The 22,054-nt window shown below is 37.8% G+C and overlaps 1 protein-coding gene across 5 annotated transcripts in view; it reads right to left on the bottom strand.

The window, feature by feature from the left end:
* The window catches only part of mtmr1b (myotubularin related protein 1b), a 53,702-nt gene that overhangs the window by 18,304 nt on the left and 13,344 nt on the right, over nucleotides 1–22,054 (bottom strand). For all 5 annotated transcript variants that reach the window (XM_056446789.1, XM_056446790.1, XM_056446791.1 and 2 more), the window contains 6 exons: nucleotides 15,493–15,600; nucleotides 13,570–13,671; nucleotides 13,374–13,457; nucleotides 7,488–7,637; nucleotides 6,334–6,522; nucleotides 181–366 (listed from right to left, as the gene is read on the bottom strand). In XM_056446789.1, the coding sequence (XP_056302764.1) occupies nucleotides 181–366; nucleotides 6,334–6,522; nucleotides 7,488–7,637; nucleotides 13,374–13,457; nucleotides 13,570–13,671; nucleotides 15,493–15,600 (819 nt within the window). The remainder of the gene's footprint in view (nucleotides 1–180; nucleotides 367–6,333; nucleotides 6,523–7,487; nucleotides 7,638–13,373; nucleotides 13,458–13,569; nucleotides 13,672–15,492; nucleotides 15,601–22,054) is intronic.

The following is a 22,054-nucleotide window of genomic DNA, read 5'->3' on the forward strand; positions in this document are numbered from 1 at the left end:
TAACTTCTTTTTAAATTAAACATGGCCCCAAAAATTTACACTAAAAACTAACTCTTGCTAGACTCAGCTTGTACATTTAAACAAACAAAATTTGTAATATAATGATGACCATTTGATAGAGTATGGTTTCAATCATGCTAGTAAACTAATATGGTTTACTGAGACAATCCAAATTCTTACCCTGACGTATTCTAGCCAGTGAGTGGCATCCACGTTTGAGAACCAGTGTTGTTGGTCAATGGCAGGATACACCACCTCCTTAAGTTTCCTTAAGGATTCTCTCATCACATGTATGTTGGGTATTTCCAGAAAGTTCAGCTCCACATTGATGTAGAAACTTTCATTCTCATATCCTCCATCTTTGGCCTAAAAAAAAAAAAGGAGTAAATCGCTAAACAATCTGGTACGGTAGTTGGCTTGTTGAATGACCCTGTATTGACCAGCCAGAAAGCAACCACCAGTTTTAAAAACACAGCTTTGATTCTTGCACAGATTTACAATAAAAAAAAATATTGGGATACTAGCTAACAAAAGTCAAAGCTAGTCTGCAGATTTTTGACACAATTGACCACGGTATCCTCATAAATCGCTTAAAGTCTACAGGTGTCCAGGGACAGGCTCTACAATGGTTTAAGTCATACTTAACTAACCGTTACCAGTTTGTTAATATTAATGGACAGCCTTCACAAGTCAGCCCAGTAAAATATCAGGTGCCCTTAAGGATCAGTTTTAGGCCCTTTGCAGTTTACAATATACATGCTACCCCTGGGAGACATTATTAGAAGACATGGGATCAGCTTTCACTGCTATGCAGATTATACTCAATTATATATTTCAACTAAACCTGACGAGATGTCTAAACTGTCCAAGCTAACTGAGTGTATTAAAGATGTTAAGGACTGGATGACCAACAATTATCTTCTCTTAAGCTCAGACAAAACAGAATTATTACTTATTGGGCCTAAACCCTATATACAGCAGATCTCACAACTCGACCTACAATTACAGGGATACAAAGTTAGCGTTAGCTCTACTATAAAAGATCTGGGTGTCATATTAGACAGCAATTTAACTTTTAAAAATCATATATCCAGAGTCACAAAAACTGCTTTCATCTGAGAAATATTGCTAAGTTACGAAGTATGCTATCCATCTCAGATACAGAAAAGCTAGTCCATGCTTTTATGACTTCTAGGCTGGACTACTGTAATGCACTGTTTGCTGGCTGCCCAGCATCCTCTATTAACAAACTTCAATTAGTACAAAATGCAGCTGCCAGAGTTCTTACCAGGTCTAGAAAATTTGATCACATCACCCCAATTTTATCCTCCTTACACTGGCTGCCTGTTAAGTTTTGTATTGAATTTAAAATTTTGCTTCTCACCTATAAAGCTTTAAACCTTCTGTCTCGCTACAATCCAATTCGCTCTTTAAGATCTCAAAACTCAGGGCTTCTGGTAGTACCTAGAATAGCAAAGTTGAGTAAAGGAGGTCGAGCCTTTTCATTTATAGCTCCTAAACTTTGGAATAGCCTTCCTGATAACGTCCGAGGCTCAGACACACTCTCCCAATTCAAAACTAGATTAAAGACCTATCTGTTTAGTAAAGCATACACTCCGTGCACCACTTAGCGGGCTTCCACACAGGTTTCTGCACCTTGTTTATATACACTATGAACAGCAGCTACGCTAATTATTCTCTTTATTCTCCATTTCCACCTGGGGATACTCTTCCCGAGGCCCTCAGACTATGCAGAGTCCCTGATTCGATCCAAGACCAACGACGAGATGATCCTAAGGTTTCCATATCCTGGACCAGGCCGTATCCTGAGCAGCTACTGTGGTGGTCATGGAGGAGTGGAGAACATGAGACTGATTCCTGTGACGCTCCAGGGACAGACGAGTCTTCGCTGAGGCCAGCTTCCAGCCTCCGCTGCTGAGACTGCAGCTCTGCACAAGACGTTTGGCCAGCGGAGAAATTAAAATATGTGCCCAAATGAGTCTGGTTTCTCTCAAGGTTTTTTTTTCTTCACTTTCGCCAATTAGTGAAGTTTTTTTTCCCTCTCCGCTGTCGCCACTGGCTTGCATGGTTCGGGATCTGTAGAGCTGCGCATCGTTGGATTTGCTCTTCAGTGTTAGGACTCTCAGTAGTGATTTTTAAACCACACTGAACTGAGCTAAACTGGACTGAACTGAACCTAAACACTAAAAACTGAACTACACTGTTCCAATTTACTATGAGCTTTTATGTGAAGCTGCTTTGACACAATCTACATTGTAAAAGCGCTATACAAATAAAGGTGAATTGAATTGAATTTTGGTCAGAGTTGAGCATTGTGACAGAAAACCCTAAAGTGTACAAGGGCCACAGACTATAGCTGCATCCCAAATGGCACACTATGCACTTACACACTACACAGCACAGTATACAGTGCATCGGGAAAGTATTCAGAGTGCTTCACTTTTTACAAATTTTTTTATGTTACAGCCTTATTCCAAAATAGATTAAATTCATTTATTTCCTCAAAATTCTACACACAATAACCCATAATGACAATTTGAACATATATTTTTTTTTAAATTGTTGCAAATTTACTCAAAATAAAAAACCTGAAAAATCACATGTACATAAGTATTCACAGCCTCTGCTGTGAAGCTCTAAATTGAGCTCAGGTACATTCTGTTCCCACTGATCATTCTTGAGATGTTTCAGCAGCTTAATTGGAGTTCACCTGGGGTAAATGCAGTTGATTGGACATGATTTGAAAAAAGGCATACAGGGGTTGTCCCAGGGTTGACAGTGCATGTCACAGCACAAACCAAGCATGAAGACAAAGGAATTCTCTGTAGACCTCAGAGAAAGGATTGTCGAGGCACAAGGCTGGGGAAGGTTACAGAAGAATTTCTGCTGCTCTGAAAGTTACAATGAGCATAGTGGACTCCATCATCCGTAACTAGAAAATGTTTGGAACCACCAGGACTCTTCCTAGAGCTGGCCAGCCATCTAAGCTGAGTGATCGAGGGAGAAGGGCCTTAGTCAGGGAGGTGATCAATAACCCGATGGTCACTCTGTCTGAGCTCCAGCGTTCTTCTGCAGAGAGAGGAGAACCTTACAGAAGGACAACCATCTGTGCAGCAATCCACCAATCAGGCCTGTATTGTAGAGTGGCCAGACGGAAGCCACCTGGAATTTGCCAAAAGGCATCTGAAGGACTCTCAGACCATAAGAAACAATATTCTCTGGTCTGATAAGACTAAAATTGAACTCTTTGGAGTGAATGCCAGGCGTTATGTTTGGAGAAAACCAGGCACCGCTCATCACAAGGCTAATAGCATCCCGACAGTTAAGCATGGTGGTGGCAGCATCACGCTGCAGGGACGTTTTTTAGCAGCAGGAATTGGAAGACTAGTCTGGATAGAGCTAAAGATGAATGCAGCAATGTACAGAGACATCCTGAATGAAAACCTGCTTCAGAGTGCTCTTGACCTCAGACTGGGGCGACAGTTCATCTTCCAGGACAATGACCCATAGCACACCACCAAAATATCAATGGAGTGGCTTCACAACAACTCAGTGAATGTCCTTGAGTAGCCCAGCCACAGCCCAGACCTAAATCCTATTGAACATCTCTGAAGAGATCTGAAAACGGCTGTACACCGTCGCTTCCAAATTAAACCTGATAGAGTTTGAGAGGTACTGCAAAGACGAATGGGCAAAAATTCCCAAAGACAGGTGTGCCAAGCTTGTGGCATCATTTTCAAAAAGACTTGAGGCTGTAATCGCTGCTGAAGGTAATTCAACAAAGTACTGAGCAAAGGCTATGAATACTTATGTACATGTGATTTTTCAGGTTTTTTTTTTTTTTAATAAATTGAATAAATAAATTAATCCAACATCAGTGCCTGAAAGCAGCCTTTCCATTACGTGAGCAAAGCTGCAACAGTTGAGTGCGTGAAGTGTCCAACATTCCACAATTCTTTTTGACGGTTGAATAAGTGCATCATCTGGGTATTTAAAGTGCACTTATCAAAAGTAAGTAAAACAAATATTTCAGTGTGAAACCACTACATACACTATTTACACATAGAATAGTGCATAAGTATGCAATTTGGGATGCATCTACTGAATTTCTTTGATTTGATCCTTTCAAAGGATAAAGCAGGTTCATTTTTATGCGTGATCCTCAGTGATTTTAGCAGACATCTTTTCAAATTTGCAAACTTGTGCTATTACTTTTTTCCATAAACATTTCTCTCATTTATAAATGTTTGTTGAACCATCATACATGTTGCTATCATTTCAAAGGAAAACATGTTTCAATCAGCACATTTCAAATTAGGCCCAATCCGAATTCTATTTTTTAACCCCTTCCCCTTGGCCCTTGAAACAGAGTGTGAAGGGGAAAGGCTTTAAGATTTACCCCTAAGAAATGGGACACCACTACAGCACCTGCACACGTCATCATATTTCATTCAGTTTTTCCAGTTGTGTTATTTTTTTGTATTTCACTAAATCACTAAAGGCATATATTATGTTATCATAACGATATAATGTGTCAATACGATCGTAACTGTACTGTGTATTTACACCTTGGCCATATTTATCTATGTAAACACACAAAAAACAATATTAACATTACAGCAGACACTGTAAAAAGGTCATTCCCAGCCACTAGACTTTTCTGACAGGGTATTTGAGTGTTATCGAGAGACAAAATGTTGTGGGACTGCTTTACAGGGTGCAGCTATACTTCTGGGTGCAGCTATGCTGCCGTTGTGGCTGGTGTATTCTGAGAAATTCTTAAGCCATGGTTTCAAGCGTGGTCCTGAAAAATCTCCTTTGGAAGGGGTATCTAGCCCTTCCCCTTAGCCCTCCACCTTCAAAATAAAGAGAATTGGGACACCCTTACCCCCTTTCACATGAATGCACAAAACAAGCGGTAGGGGTAAGGGGAAAGGCTAAAGGGAAGAATTTGGATTGGGCCTTAATCTTGAGCTTTTAAAAAAATATTTCATGACAATATCCTCCTTAAACGTGACTTGTCAATCTTAAATAGTGAAATCACCATCCCATTAGCTTTAGTTTCAACTACAAAATAATTGATTTTGATATACCTAAAGCCCCGGTCATACAATTTTTATTGTCAGTTACGAAAGTCACTGTGTCAGATTATGAGATTTTGTCTTGATAAAATCTTGACTTGTCGTGGGTAACAAATGTGCCAGACTCTACGTTCCTTCACAATCAGTCATCCCCTGACGTCGACGATGAGCGTTATTTCCCAAAGCAGTAATAAGTGTTGCTATAACAATGTTTCGTATCTTATTAATTAATTTTTTTTTTTTTACCATATGTCAATCTCAATAAACACTCATGCTTGCTGACAACTAGGCTACCTTTTTTAAGGGCATTCGAAAAAATATCTTTTTGAAACTAATTTCCTTTAAAATAATTTGTATCTTAATTTTAATGTATTTTTTTGTTGGCCAGTTATCTACTTGATAATAACGAATAACATCTGAGGTGACGTGCTTCAAAACCAGTCTGCTATATAAGCACCATAGCAAACCTAACTGGTTTGTTAAATAAAATAAAATCTAGCCTAAATAAAATTTCAGATGAAAATGAAAGTTTCAGTGAAACTTATATTAAACTTTTAATTTTTTCAGTTTTCATTTCTAATGACAAAATCATCCTTTGAGTCACCCAGGGAGTGTCAATTTAACTAGTGTAATCAAGTAATTTGAATAAGCAAGACAGGCTTACAATGTATTAGCAGCACTGATTATGTTTCCAGATTACCTCAGAGGAACAAACTCGATTTTAAGGCTGGGAGAACTCAGAAACTCGTTGTGAAAATGGAGATGTCTGCATATTTGTGCCAGTCTGTCAAATAAAATAGCTTAAAACACTTTAATATTTTAGAGAAAGTAGTTAAAGTTTGCATAACCAATGACTGATCTTATCAACCCGAGACCGACTCATAAGTAGCCAAAATATGCAGCCTATTTTTTGATTACCTGACCCATGGATTAACGATAGCAGCCGCGGATATAATTGAGAAATTATATCCTCCTATGTTCCAGTGTCACTCACGTGACGGAACACTTTGTGAAGATTGGGGAAAATATTAAACATGTTAGACTTTCTGTGACTGTGTCGTAAGGCGTCGCACACATCGGTTGCTATGAACTATACCACATTACATGAGAAGAAAACAAATAAATCTTGTGTCACGACGCCCTTTTGTTGTTTACGGCTCCCCACATAAAGGAAATCATGCCAAAATCATGACCTGGGCTTTATATGGATTAGTATTTGTTTGGTTCTTACTTTGTTGGTGTCAGCCACAGTACTTTGGCGAGCATCAAAAATGCAGAGCTTGTGAGATTGAGCGTTGGCATCAAGTATTGTCTGCAGGTACCGTTCATCCTCCCTACAGCGGCGGTCTGATGGACCCACCTGTGGCTGACCACAACGCACGATAGCGGCCTGACTCTCAGGATGAATCCAGGAAAGCACCTAAGGGAAAACAATAACATTTAAGACCTTAGTAATAGAACAAATTAAAATTTTAGACTTAAATTAATGGTTAAAATCTGCTTTCATTTACTATGGAACCCTGTTCCTGCCACTGAATAAAAAAAAAATAAATAAATAAATAAATAAATAAATAAATACAATGTAAAAAAAAAATTATAAAGTCAGAATTCTGAGTTATATAGTCACAATTCCGAGCTGTAAAGTCACGATTCCGAGTTATAAAGTCGCAATTCCGAGTTATAAAGTCAGAATTGCGAGTTATTAACAAGTTTCCTGTTTTGACGACTGACCATGGAGCGTTCAAGACACATGCACATTAGCTCATAATCACAAAATAAAGCCTATATGTATGGAAGCCCATTCACGCCACTGAATAAAAATAATAAATAAATACAATGTAAAAAAAATTATAAAATCTGAATTCTGAGTTATAAAGTTAGAATTGCGAGTTATTAAATTAGAACTGTGAGTTATTAAGTCAGAATTCCGAGTTATTAAGTCAGAATTCTGAGTTATAAAGTCAGAATTGCGAGTTAAGTCAAAATTAATAACAAGCAGATCTCAAGACTTTATAACTCAGAATTGTGACTTTATAACTGAGAATTGCGACTTGCAATTTTGACTCTATAATTTTTTTTTTTACATTCAATTTTCTTTTTATTCAGTGGCAGGAACGGGTTTCCATAATTTTCATTTGCAATTATTTTCATTTTAAAGGATTGGAAAATTTGCTGTGCTTCTGATTGCTTTAATGCATTTTCATTTATTCATAACTTTAAATTATGAAAATGAGAACTGTTGCCTTAAAATAAGTTTAAGATTATTTCAGGTAAATAAAAATGTTTATACATTAACAGATTTTGTTAGAAGATATTTCAATTGGTCAAAGAACATTTGCAATGGAGACTAAATTGTAAAGCAAAATTCATGCATTATTATCTTACAGGGAAACGGCGTTTGGCCCTAAAAGCTGCCACTCTCTTCAGTTCATCCTCTGTGACGTTTGAAGGCAGGACCAGCAGAGCAGGATACGTTTCACACACCTCATAACCACTGTTAACTTTACTGATGATCCAGCTCTCGTTCGGAATACCCTGTCATCGTCCACAACATTGATGAAAGTAGATCAGAGCATTATACCACAATAATTACCCATTTTGATACACATTTTTTTTAAGCAGCCAGTGTTGGGAAAAGTTACTTTAGAAAGTAATGCATTACAATATTGAGTTACTCCTCAAAAAAAGTGACTAGTTACTTTGATGGTAAGTAATGCGTTAGGTTACTTTTGAGTTACTTTTGCATTACTTTTTTCTGACCTGGCTGAGGCTTGATCTTTTTCAGAACTTGCAGGATTCATTTTCCTTCTTTTTTTTGTAATTAAAGGAGCTCTGCAATTAACAACACACTATATAACCTTCATTTACCTTTAAAAAAACACATAAAAAAATAGAAAAGTAAAGTTCATAGACAAACTTTATGGTGGCTTGAGAAAGCCTAGCCTGAAAGTTTGAAGGAGTTTTAAAGTGTAAATAATTGAAGTAGTTTTGAAGAATAATGAAACAGTTATAACTACATATAGGTTAGCATGTTTCTGATATGGATTGGCATGATTCTGAGCTATACATGCCGTATAAACAGATTAATGAGAGTTTAAAGCAATGTGTTTGCTTTTTTGTTTACTTTTGTACTTTTAGAAAGTAAAATTATTAATAAAATTATTATTAAAAATTGACTATATTAGTTTAAATGAGGCAACTCCTCCAGGATTCTTATATAAACATGAGGCTCGTCAAACTGGTCGTGGTGGTGGAGTCGCGTCAATCTTTAGTGATATTCTTAATGTTAATCAGAGAAACGGACTTATGTTTAGCTCCTTTGAAGTACTAGCGCTTAATGTTGTCCTTCCAAACACTATGCAAAAACCTTTGTTATCTCTCGCTCTAATCACCATATATAGACCTCCAGGACCCTATGTCAATTTTCTAAAAGAGTTTTCTGATTTTATCTCTGACTTACTAGTTAAAACTGATAAAATACTAATTGTAGGAGACTTTAACATCCACATAGATGACGCTAACGACACATTAGGGCTCGCGTTTACGGACTTGCTGGTCTCACTAGGAATAAAGCAAAATGTTATTGGTCCAACTCATCGCCTAAAGCATACACTAGATCTAATTCTGTCTTATGGAATTGAGGTCACTAATGTAGACATTATACCACAAAGTGATGATATTACAGACCACTACCTCTTACTATATAAGCTGTGTTTACCTGAAATTAGCAGATCCGCTCCGATATATCGCCCTAGTAGAACTATTGTTCCGTCCACTAAAGATGAATTTATAAATAACTTACCTGATCTTTCTCTACTTCGAAATGCACCCGCAAACGCAAATGACCTTGATGTAGTAACCAGCAGTATGGATGCCATCTTTACTAGCACTCTAAATACTGTGGCACCCATCAAACTAAAAAAGGCTAGAGAGAATAAAACTACACCATGGTATAATAGTCATACCCGCGCTCTCAAAACAGCAGCCCGTGCCCTGGAACGTAAATGGAAAAAAACTAATTTAGAAGTCTTTCGAATTGCATACAAAGACAGTATGTCCAGCTATAGGAGGGCTTTAAAATCTGCCAGGGCTGAGCACCTCCGCAAACTGATAGAAAATAATCAAAACAATCCTAGATTCTTATTTAACACCATCGCTAAATTAACAAATAATCGGTCATCTTTGGAACAAAACGTTCCACCGCAAATTAGTAGTGATGACTTCATGAATTTTTTCAGTGATAAAATAGAAGGCTTTAGACAGAAAATAGGAGATATTAAACTTTCTGCACCGCCTTATACTTCAGATCCAGTAAACACGTCTCTGAATCTAAATAACCTACAGTGCTTTAAAATCATAGAACAGGAAGAGCTAGACAAAATTATAAATAGCTCTAAATCAGCTACGTGTATATTGGACCCAATTCCAACAAAGTTACTGAAAGAGTTGCTACCTGTTATAGGAGAACCTCTTCTTAACATTATCAACTCTTCTTTATCTTTAGGCCATGTTCCAAATCCTTACAAGTTAGCTGTTATTAAACCTATTATTAAGAAACCACAACTGGAACCCAGCAACTTAGCTAATTATAGGCCTATTTCAAACCTTCCATTTATATCTAAAATACTAGAAAAAGTTGTTTCTGCTCAATTATGCTCCTTTCTGCAGACCAACAATGTTTTTGAAGTGTTTCAGTCAGGTTTCAGAGCTCATCACAGTACAGAAACTGCATTAGTGAAAATAACCAACGATTTACTCTTAGCTGCTGACCAAGGGTGCATCTCGCTATTAGTTCTACTCGATCTTAGTGCGGCATTTGACACCATTGACCATGGTATCCTTATTAATCGCTTAAAGTCTACAGGTGTCCAGGGACATGCCCTACAATGGTTTAAGTCATACTTATCTGACCGTTACCAGTTTGTAAATATAAATGGACAGCCTTCACAAATCAGCCCAGTAAAATACGGGGTGCCTCAAGGATCAGTTTTAGGCCCTTTACTGTTTACAATATACATGCTACCCCTGGGAGACATTATTAGAAGACATGGGATCAGCTTTCACTGCTATGCAGATGATACTCAATTATATATTTCAACTAAACCTGACGAGACGTCTAATCTGTCCAAGCTAACTGAGTGTATTAAAGATGTTAAAGACTGGATGACCAACAATTATCTTCTCTTAAACTCAGACAAAACAGAATTATTACTTATTGGGCCTAAATACTGTACACAGCAGATCTCACAACTCGACCTACAATTAGAGGGATACAAAGTTAGCGTTAGCTCTACTATAAAAGATCTGGGTGTCATATTAGACAGCAATTTAACTTTTAAAAATCATATTTCCCATGTCACAAAAACTGCTTTCTTTCATCTGAGAAATATCGCTAAGTTACGAAGTATGCTATCCATCTCAGATGCAGAAAAGCTAGTCCATGCTTTTATGACTTCTAGGCTGGACTACTGTAATGCACTGTTTGCTGGCTGCCCAGCATCCTCTATTAACAAACTTCAATTAGTACAAAATGCAGCTGCCAGAGTTCTAACCAGGTCTAGAAAATTTGATCACATCACCCCAATTTTATCCTCCTTACACTGGCTGCCTGTTAAGTTTCGTATTGAATTTAAAATATTGCTTCTTACATATAAAGCTTTAAATAATCTAGCTCCTGTTTATCTAACCAATCTTCTGTCTCGCTACAATCCAGCTCGCTCTTTAAGATCTCAAAACTCAGGGCTTCTGGTAGTACCTAGAATAGCAAAGTCGAGTAAAGGAGGTCGAGCCTTCTCATTTATAGCTCCTAAACTCTGGAATAGCCTTCCTGATAACGTCCGAGGCTCAGACACACTCTCCCAATTCAAAACTAGATTAAAGACCTATCTGTTCAGTAAAGCATACACTTAGTGCACCACTTAGGGGGCTTCCACACAGGTTATGCATCTTGCTGAAATACACTGTAAACATCAGCTACGCTAATTATTTTCTTTATTCTCCATTTCCACCTGGGGATACTCTTCCCGAGGCCCCCAGACTATGCAGAGTCACTGATTCGATCCAAGACCAACGACGAGATGATCCCAAGGTTTCCATATCCTGGACCTGGCCGAATCCTGAACAACTACTGCGATGGTCATGGAGGAGTGGAGAACATGAGACTGTTTCCTATGACGCTCCAGAGACAGACGAGTCTTCGCTGAGGCCAGCTTCCAGCCTCCGCCACTGAGACTGCAGCTCTGCACAAGACGTTTGGCCAGCGGAGAAATTAAAATGGTCGTGCCCAACTGAGCCTGGTTTCTCTCAAGGTTTTTTTTCTTCACTTCCGCCTTTAGTGAAGTTTTTTTTCCCTCTCCGCTGTCGCCACTGGCTTGCATGGTTCAGGATCTGTAGAGCTGCGCATCGATGGATTTGCTCTTCAGTGTTTGGACTCTCAGTAGTGATTATTAAACCACACTGAACTGAGCTAAACTGAACTGAACTTGAACACTACAAACTGAACTACACTGTTCCTATTTACTGTGACCTTTTATGTGAAGCTGCTTTGACACAATCTACATTGTATAAGCGCTATACAAATAAAGGTGAATTGAATTGAATAAAATCACTGTCTATTCAGATAACCCTCTTTTCCTTTTCATTCATGTGTTCAAAATAATGAGAATACTTCCATTGCACAAAAGTAAGGCTCTACCATCTTCCTTTCTGTCTGTTCCTGCATCCTCTCATTGTGTGCAGGATTCAATGTGACTTTGTTCATTTTAATTCAGCAATTTTTTATTTTTAAAAAGCGAATTAACTAAACTAAAAACTCGCATTACATTATTTAAAAAGTAACTCAAATATTATTACTTAATTTTTAAAAGTAATGTTTTCCTTTACTAGTTACTTCTTTCAGTTTAAAACTAAATTAAAGACACATCTCTTTGCATTAACATACACATAAAATACAAATGCTTTTAAAATCCAAATCCTCTAAAGCAGGGGTCTCAAACTCCCGGCCTTCCCTCCTCCTTCCTCCGGCCTGCAACTGACGTCAAAAATAGGAGATTCAGGCCCCCAAAATATATGTTTTAAATCACTATCATTATTGTGCTGTCATGTATACCCATTTGTGGTTTTTTACAAAAAAGAAAGATACTAAGAACAATTGCCAGTTAAGTCAGTAAAATTGCCCAAACTGATTCTGCTGTTCTTGTGCTATCGGTTAAACGTTTGGTAAAGCAACGATTGGTTAGGACAGAATAATAATATTTATTATTATCTTTATTATGACTATTTAATTGTCAAAAAGCCAATTTAAACAGCCACAGATGTATTTCAGCAGTTGTGTGAAGCAAAAAGCGTGCTGATTTGCGCGATTACTGGTGACAGGTAATGCTTGAAATATAAACATCAGGTCTGTTGTCCTAGATGCATCAATTACGTCTCGTTTTTGCTTGTGCTTGAATGTTAAAACGGCCCTCCTATGAATTGTTATTCGCTGAAATGGCCTCCCGCCAATTTGTGTTTGAGACCCCTGCTCTAAAGGATTGTTAGTCTGCATTATTTAGGGCAACCAGAGCCGGGAACACTTCCCAAGAGACATTATATTTTAAACGGCATCTACACTAATGTTAGTTTTTTTATTATTCCCGAGGTTTCCATAATCCTGGACCAGGCTGTATCCTGAGCAGCTGCTATGGTGGTCATGGAGGAGTGGAGAGCATGAGACTGATTCCTGTAAGACCCCAGTGACAGACTTCGCATTGATACTGAAGGGCCAGCCTGTACACCAGCCGGTGACTTCTCCCACCTGCAGCTTCTCCACGATGGACGTACAGCTTGTTCTAGCCTCCGGTGCCTAGCTCTGCACAAGAAGTTTGGCCCGAGAAGAAATGCTCGTGTCCAACTGAGCCTGGTTTCTCTCAAGGTTTTTTTTTTCCTTCACTTTCGCCAATTGGTGAAGTTTGTTCCTCGCCGCTGTCGCCACTGGCTTGCATGGTTCGGGACTTGTGGAGCTGCGCATCGATGGATTTGCTCTTCAGTGTTTGGACTCTCAGCAGGGAAAATTAAACCACACTGAACTGAATTAAACAAACTCTGAAAACTGGACTGACAGTTTCAATTTATTATAATATTCTATGATCAGCTGCTTTGACACAATCTACATTGTAAAAGTGCTATAGAAATAAAGATGAACTGAATTGAACTTTTAAAAAAGTAATATTATTTCGTAATTCGTGTTACTTGTAACACGTTACCCCCAATACTGTCGATGACAGTTGTTACCTGTCTCTTGTACTCAGCAACTGGGTCGTAGATTTTCCATCCATCCTCTGGAAATGTCTCTCTGTACTTAAAGGCAAAGAGAGGCTGAGGGAATAGAGGGAGTCTGTATTATTAAACATACTGAAAGCCTGCAGCTAGTGTATAAAACATTGGCATGTTACGTTTGTTACTTGCAGATATTTTCAAAATGTCATACCAAGTTGTGGGAAAGCGGAAACGCATACTTCGACAATATTTTAAACATCTCCAAATTGTTTTGTCCCTCCTTCTTGTATGCAAACCGCGGGGTTCTCAAATCCTGTGGACGAAAAAAAAAGTTAGTACTTAAAAGTGTGTGCAGGAGAATAAACTAGCAAAGAAAGTTCATCAGCAAACTTTATGATGTCTTGAGAAAGCCTGGTCTGAACGTTTGAAGTAGTTTTAAAAGTTTAAATCACTGAAGTAGTGGTAAAGACAGATAACTAAATATACATGTTAGCAGGTTTCTAGTATGGATTGACATGTTTCTTGCTAGGTGGTTGATAGGGGGTTCTGAGTTGTTGCTAAGGCGTTGCTAGGCGGTTGCTTAGGTGGTTGCTAAGGTGTTGCTAGGTAGTAGCTAGGTTGTTGCTAGGTTGTTCTAGATGGTTGCTAAGGGGTTGCTACTCAGTTGTTTGGTTGTTCTGAGTGGTTGTTAAGGCATTGCTAGGGTGATCTAGGTGGTTGCCAAGGTGTTGCTAGGCAGATGCAAGGGTGTTCTGGGTGGTTGCTAAGGCTTGCTAGGGTGTTCTAGGTGGTTACTAAGATGTTACTAGGTGGTTGCTAAGGTGTTCTGAGTGGTTGCTAAGGTGTTCTAGGTCATTGCTAAGGTGTTGCTAGGTGGTTGCTATGGTGTTCTAGGTTATTGCTAAGGTGTTGCTAGGTGGTTGCTAGGGTGTTCTGAGTGGTTGCTAGGGGTTGCTAGGTGACTGCTAAAGTGTTGCTAGGTGGTTGCTAGAGTTTTCTGAGTGATTGCTAGGCGGTTGCTAAGGCGTTGCTATGTGGTTGCTAAGATGTTGCTAGGTGGTTGCTAAGGTGTTCTAGGTCATTGCTAAGGTGTTGCTAGGTGGTTGCTAGGATGTTCTGAGTTGTTGCTAGGTGGTTACTAAGGTGTTGCTAAGCGGGTGGTAAGGTGTTCTAGGTCTTGCTAAGGTGTTCTAAATGGTTCCTAGGCGGTTGCTAAGGCATTGCTAGGGTGTTCTGAGTGGTTGCTAAGATGTTGCTATGTGGTTGCTATGGTGTTGTAAGGCAGTAACTAAGGTGTTATATGTCGTTACTAAGGTGTAGCTTGGTGGTTGCTAGGGTGTTCGGAGTTGTTGCAAGGCATTTGCTAAGGTGTTGCTAGGCTGTTGCTGAGGTGTTCTGAGTAGTTGCAAGGCGGTTGTTAACATAAATTAGCATGGTTCTAGTATGCATTAGCAAGTTTCTAGCATAAATTAGCATGCTGTTAGCATGGTTCTAGTATGAATTAGCATGTTGCTAGCACGTTTTTAGTATAAACTAGCATGTTGTTAGCATGGGTCTAGTATGAATTAGCATGTTGCTAGCATGTTATAATCTAGTATAAACTAGATTAATAAAGTTAGCATCTAGTATAAACTAGCATGAATTTAGTATGGATTAACATGTTGTTAGTATGTCCAATGTAAAGTCAATGGCAGTTTTTTTACAATGGAAGTCTAAGGGACAGTTGCTAAGGTGCCAAAAGTGGTTGCTAGGATGTGGTTAGTAAATTGAAAGGTCATCAGTGATCAGCAGATTGGTAGTCTGGGTTAAATAAGACCAAACTTAAGTCTGTACGACAGTCTGGCGCCAAGTTATGAGGTCACAAAGTTTGGTCCAATGTTAAGTCAGTGGGACTTTTCCAAGTTTTCGGAAAACCGTAAGTGGGATCAATTGGAAAAGATATAGCAACCCAAATCAGACCAGTTTGGAGGTTTGGAGTAAGTTTGGTGGTTGTAGTATGAACGGCCTAGGAAGAGATGCATATAGAAATTAGTCTCAGTAGTTGAAGAATATTAAGTTTATGTAGTATACAAGTATGTTGCTTTCTCATGCCAGCATAATGAGGCCATTGAAGAATGGAAAAGTTGTTCTTTGCCTTGCAGACTATCTCAAGTCCTTGAGTGTTGTCCCCGTGACTCTGAACCGCGATAGACTCCAGTCTGCTTACGGCTCCAAGATTAACATCCAGTACAAACGGAGAATCCTTTCTCAAACACAGAAAACAACATTAACAGCTGCAGTAACCAAACAATCTGTGCATGATGAGATTAGAAAAACACTCGGGAATTAGAGCACTAATTTTAATCAGTGGTGTAAAGTAAAATATTACAAATAATCAAATTCACCTAATTAAGTACTTTTTTCCATCAGCAATTGTACTTTACTAAGAAGTTTAAGTGTGTGCTTTCACTTTTATTTCAGAACATTGAGTTATTTTTAAAAGGAGTATTTTAAAGGCACAATTTATACTTCGAGTAGTATTAAAAGATACTTTTACTGTACTTGCACAACATTTTTTGGGTCACATAATATTATTACTTGAGTATGCTTTTTCAGGTCTCTTTCTGAATTCAATCTAAAAAGCCACAAACTCTTCATTTTTGTGTAATGATTTTTAAGGAGTATGCTCACTATGGCTGATTTTATTTAATCCAGAAATACAGTACAACAAGAAACTGTGAAATTTTACAAATTAAAAGGTTTTTTTTTTCCTATTTTAATATATTCTGAAATGTATTTATTCCTTTGATGAGTTGGCACCCGTTACGATCCTACAGAGATTATATGCTCTAATATATTAATTTGGTACTCATGGTAAATAATCCAATTGTTAATAACTGTTGTGCATTTTCATATTGAGCGGAAACAGTTATAAATGCAATGTTTCAGATTTTATAAAGTAAAAAAAAAAGTATTATCAAAAGTGACGGTTACGATACTGAGATTTACATTTATACTTTCCATGCATCATTTCTTTTATTTAATTTTTTTTTTTTTGTTATAACAAGAATAATAGCAAACAAAAACGGAGGAATACAGTTCCCTACAGTACTATTTTTTAACATAAAAGGAACTAATCAATAGAGAATAAAAAAAAAATTATTATAGGGGATATATAAAAATTACAAGAAATTTGCATAAAGAAAATTATTCCAAAAAACGCATACATCCTTATAGCTTTTTCATTTTTAATGTCTTTTAGGGTTTTAATATAATTTCAACAAAAATAGCATTTTTCTAAACAAATTAGGCTAAAAGTAGTGGTCAAAAATTGTTTCAATGTTTCCTGTTGGTATAGAAGTCAAGACAACTAACCCAAAGTTTCCACTACATTCATTCTTCCATGGCGGGTCGCCACACCAAAATTCATCCCGCCACGGCTACATTACAGCTTTTTGTTCAAAACATTCAATCGTTTTTTTTTTTTTGTTTGTTTTGTTTTTTTTCGCACCTAAACGTATTAAAAGGTAAGTGAAATATAACAGCGTGAACTTTTCTGTAACTGTAGTAGTGCTGTGCGTTTGTTTAACCATTTAAGGTGACATGCTGGCTGTCTGACAGGTGCATGATGCATGAGGCCAGCAAACATTACGTATAGCTTTCAGTTAGGATGAACACGGTTTCCATAATTATACTTTAAAGACAAATGTTTATGGTTCTGCATACAACAAACTAAGACTTTGGGCTCTATTTTAACGGTCTAGGTGCAAAGTCTGCAAAGCGCAGGGTGCAAAATCATTAAGGGCGTGTTCAAATTCACTGTTGCTATTTTAAGGATGGAAAAATACGCCCTGCGCCGCAGCGCATTGTCTAACAGGGTTGAGCTTATTCTTTTAATGAGTTATGGGTGTGTTTTAAGTATAAACTAATCAGAGTCTCATCTCCAGTTCCCTTTAAGATTCACTTGTATCGTGCCATGGTGTATTTGCCATTTACATGGCGGACTTTGTAAGTGGAAAAACTGAACACTTCACTAGCGAGAAAACAGTTAAACAGAGCATCTGCAGTGCGAGAATGAGAGAATGAACCTCCTCATTCTTTACTTTCACAATCTTTCGTGGATAAGAAAACGTGTTGTATGCACAGACATCCATTAGCCTACATAATTATTTTCATTTGTTAAGCGCAAAGATTTGTTTCAAAACTATTTCTAATGAAAACGAATAAATGAACAATAACAACGAAGTGTGGTCAATCAACCGAGTTATATCCAAACACATGTCCTATGCCTCATATGGTCCAAAACCTGACAGGTAAGGCAAATCTAAGCTTGTTTTCAATAAAACAAATATAAATATGCATATAATAAATAATACTACTAATATTAGTAACATTATACCAAAGCAAATTGTCATGAATAAATAAAAAAAAGCTTCCGAGACGAAGGCAGCGGTTATTAGATGTAGAAAGTAATAATTTTAAAAATATTTTAATCCTTTAATTCTTCTTTATTTGTAAAGATATTTGCGTATTGCTGTACATCCTATGTGTATTTAGCAATGTGTAAGCGAGGCGCACAACTAAAGCCCTGGACAGATCACACGATTATGGCATGATATTCTTGACTTAGGGTGTCGTAGAGATTCGTAAATGACAAATAGGCGACGTGACACAAGATTCCATCGTTTCTTCTCATGTAATGTGGCATAGTCACAACAATCGATACCATGCCTGGGACGCCTCATGACACCGTCGCAGAAAGTCTGGCATGTTTCATTTTTTTCTCATTCTTTAGGACGAGTTCCATCTCATGTGTGACACTGCCCAATAGGAGCACATAATTTATAAGTTATCTCAGTGGGTGCTGCTGTTAATGCGCTGGTCAGGCAATCAAAAAATAGGCTGCATATTTACTTTTTGGTGGGATATGGGTGGATATGACTAGTCATTGGCTATGCAAACATTAACTACTTTCTATAAAATATTCTATAAAGTGTTTTAAGCAATTTTATCTGACAGACTGGCTCAAATATGCAGACATCTCCATTCTCACAATGAGTTTCTGAGTTCTCTCATCCAGGGGCGCCTGCAGGATTTTATTTAAAAGATACACACATATCCAGCACCACCCCACCCAATCATCCCTTTCTTATTTCAATCTCAAAAAACACTGATGCTTGCTGTCAAAGGCTACATTTATTCATTGCCGCGAGTAAGACCAATAAAATGAAAGCACATCATTGTATTTTAATAATTTTATTTATTATAATTTATAATTAATATAATTATATTATATAAAATTAATAAATAGGCAAATTTTTATATATTTTTTGTTGGTCAGTTATCTACAAGATAAACAAGAATAATATCTGAGGTGAAGTGCTTCAAAACCAGTCCGCTATATGCTTCAGTGCCAAAACACAAACTGATTTGTTAAATAAAATAATAATCTAGCCTAAATCAAATTAAAGTGAAATGTTCACAGTTTCAGAGAAGCCTATATTAAACTGTTTTCACTGTTAGTGACAAAACCACCTGTTGCGCCGGTCAATCACAAATTAATTTGTTTAATTAAGCAAGTATTTTTTCTTTACCACCATCTTAATACTATTCGAATAGTTTAGAAGTCACGTGACATACACCTCGCATCACGTAGATAACTTCACTGTCTAAACACACCTGTTTAGAAGTGAGCGCCACCCGCTGTAAGTTTTCTCTGTATTTTTGGTTAGAAGAGTAGTTTTAGTTACAGCGTAAAAACGCGGAAGAAATTTTGTTTGTTTACTTTCTATTAGATAGTTTAGAGGGTAAATATTAGCTAGATTTGGGGATTTTGTTATATTGCTTTGATTTATTTGGCGCCACTTAATTCTCGTTTCCCCCATCCATAATATACATTGAATGATTTATTTTCTTTTGAGATCTTGTAAATAATATTTTTTTGCCGTTTGACTACTTTTCACTTTTGTAAATAAATTCACTTATTTTTGCAGTATTTTGGTAGTCGTTTTAATATTTTGCTACCAACTTAATCACAAAACTTAATCACCTTAAATGTTACCTCTTTTAGACCCTAGAGCCAAACTTGAATGTCGTAACACATTGTAAAAGCCTGTCCTGCTTACTCAAATGTGTTATTAATAGTGAAAACAGTTTAATATAGGCTTCTCTAAAACTGTGAATATTTAACATTAACTTTATTTAGGCTAGATTATTATTTTATTTAACAAACCAACACAATCTCAAGGCAACTCGTGTTTTAGCGCTGAAGCATAAAGCGGGCTTATTTTGAAGCACTTCACCGCAAAGGTTATTAGTAATCAGCTAGCATCAGTGTTTGAGATTGAAATAAGATAAAAAAAAATTGAAATTGAGATAAGAAATATTGTTATAGCAACACGTTATTGTTCGTGACTGCTTTGGAAAATAACACTCGTTGTAGACGTCATGGGATGACTGATAGTGAAGGAACGTGTAGTCTGGCACATTTGTTACCCACGACAAGTCAAGATTTTATCAAAAAGAAATTGCATAATCTGGCATAGTGACTTTTGTAACCGACAATAAAAATCATGTGATCTGACCGGGGCTTAACACGCTCTGTGCTGGACTTTAGACTTGCTCTCAGCTGTTTTTTTGCACAGTCTATTTTAGTTCCTCAAAATAGCAATGCGCCAACCATGCGCCTTCATACACCTCTTATCTAGACTGAAACACCCATGAGTCCACAAAGTGGCGCAAATGGATTTGCCATTTAAACAACGTGCTGGAAAACGGGAAAAGTAACATTGCGCTGGTCTGAAAATAGCAAGACGTCGTAGAAACACATCTTGCGCTTTATTGCACCGGGTGTATGATAGGGCCCTTCATCTTGCTGGAGTTTATAGCCATTTCACTTTACTTCAGGACACATTAATGCCACTCTGTAGGTCTATTGGAGACATTTATAAATATTCCTAGCCAATCTAATAAATGTTGGAGATATCACATAAATGCGCTAAATCGCACTTGAGCAGCATTTATTTGAGAGCGCACAAGAAAATCTGCACTTGCAGCGTATATTTGAGGGTGTGCAAGAAGTTTTGCACACGAACAGAGGAAATCGGCGTTCAAGCAAAGAGAGTCGCATGCTCGTATTACATAAATGCGATCTCAACTTGTAATACTGCACACATTTGTCATTGAAACAACGCAATAGGTAGTTGGTAGATCTGTGCAAAAGACTTGCCGCCACAACTAGGAAAAAATCCTACAGGAAATACTGTAACCTATATTCAAGAATACAGATATTTGTTTTCCATGCCTTTTCCAAAACTTTGTGGGTTTTTACAAAAAAAAAATTCCAGGCCTGGAAAACGTCATGTCAAAATTCCATGATTTTCCAGGTTTTTCATGATCGTATAAAACCCTGTAAATACTATAGTGTTTTTTTTTTACCATACTGACATTGACATCTCCAATCTTCGATTCCTGTGACGCTCCAGAGACAGACGAGTCTTCGCTGAGGCCAGCTTCCAGCCTCCGCCACTGAGACTGCAGCTCTGCACAAGACGTTTGGCTAGCGGAGAAATTAAAATGATCGTGCCCAACTGAGCCTGGTTTCTCTCAAGGTTTTTTTCTTCACTTCCGCCATTAGTGAAGTTTTTTTTCCCTCTCCGCTGTCGCCACTGGCCTGCATGGTTCGGGATCTGTAGAGCTGCGCATCGTTGGATTTGCCCTTCAATATTTGGACTCTCAGTAGTGATTATTAAACCACACTGAACTGAGCTCAACTGAACTGAACTTAAACACTACAAACTGAACTACACTGTTCCTATTTACTGTGACCTTTTATGTGAAGCTGCTTTGACACAATCTACATTGTATATGCGCTATACAAATAAAGGTGAATTGAATTGAATAGAGATAGAGATGTTAGCTAAAATGTTGCTAGAATTGGTTTTTATGTATGGGCTATATATTTTGCATCCCCCAAAAAATTATTGAGGTCATGTCCATGTGTTGTGCGATAAGTATTGTGACAGGTCTACTTAAAGGGCACATAGTTTACCTCTTTTTTTATGATTAAATGATAATATTATGGTTTTCTGAATGTGCCAGTTTAGGTTCAGTTTAAAACACAATTTAGATTTTTTTATTATAATTTGTTAAAAAATGTCATGTTGGGGGCGTGTCCACAGTTCGCTGATTTAGGGGTGTGTTGCTTCACATGTAAATTAGTTTCGGCTTCCCGCCCAACGTAACAAGGGGGCGGGGCCATGAGCTCACCTGTTCTGTGTATGCAGACTGAGAGGAGCAGAAGTGAGAGGATCCGCATTCGGACACAGACCAAGCAGAGAGTACAAAATCATGTGTCTTTGTACAGTTTTACAGCCAACTGTGTGCTAGTTTCAAGTGCCGAGCTTGTACACAGAAACCAATAACCACGCACACTGAATTAACTTTGACTGAGGCACTGGATGCGCCGCTCGAAGCCACGACACGGCACACCAGACACTCTCTGTGGCGCGGCAGAAACATGAAGTGACCCGAATCGTCGCACCACACATTTTTGAATTCTAAACATAGGTTTCTATCAGGGTACACACAACGGCGCTTCAAGTCTGCAGCGGTCCGCGGCGCCCAGCTGTCGACTTGAGTGTACCCTGATAGAAACCTATGTTTAGAATTATGTTGTTAAATTGAAAAAAAAAAGCACTGGGTGTGCTTATATCACC

The sequence above is a fragment of the Danio aesculapii genome, chromosome 21 (genome assembly GCF_903798145.1).
Source record: "Danio aesculapii chromosome 21, fDanAes4.1, whole genome shotgun sequence".
NCBI classification, from domain to species: Eukaryota; Metazoa; Chordata; class Actinopteri; order Cypriniformes; family Danionidae; genus Danio; species Danio aesculapii.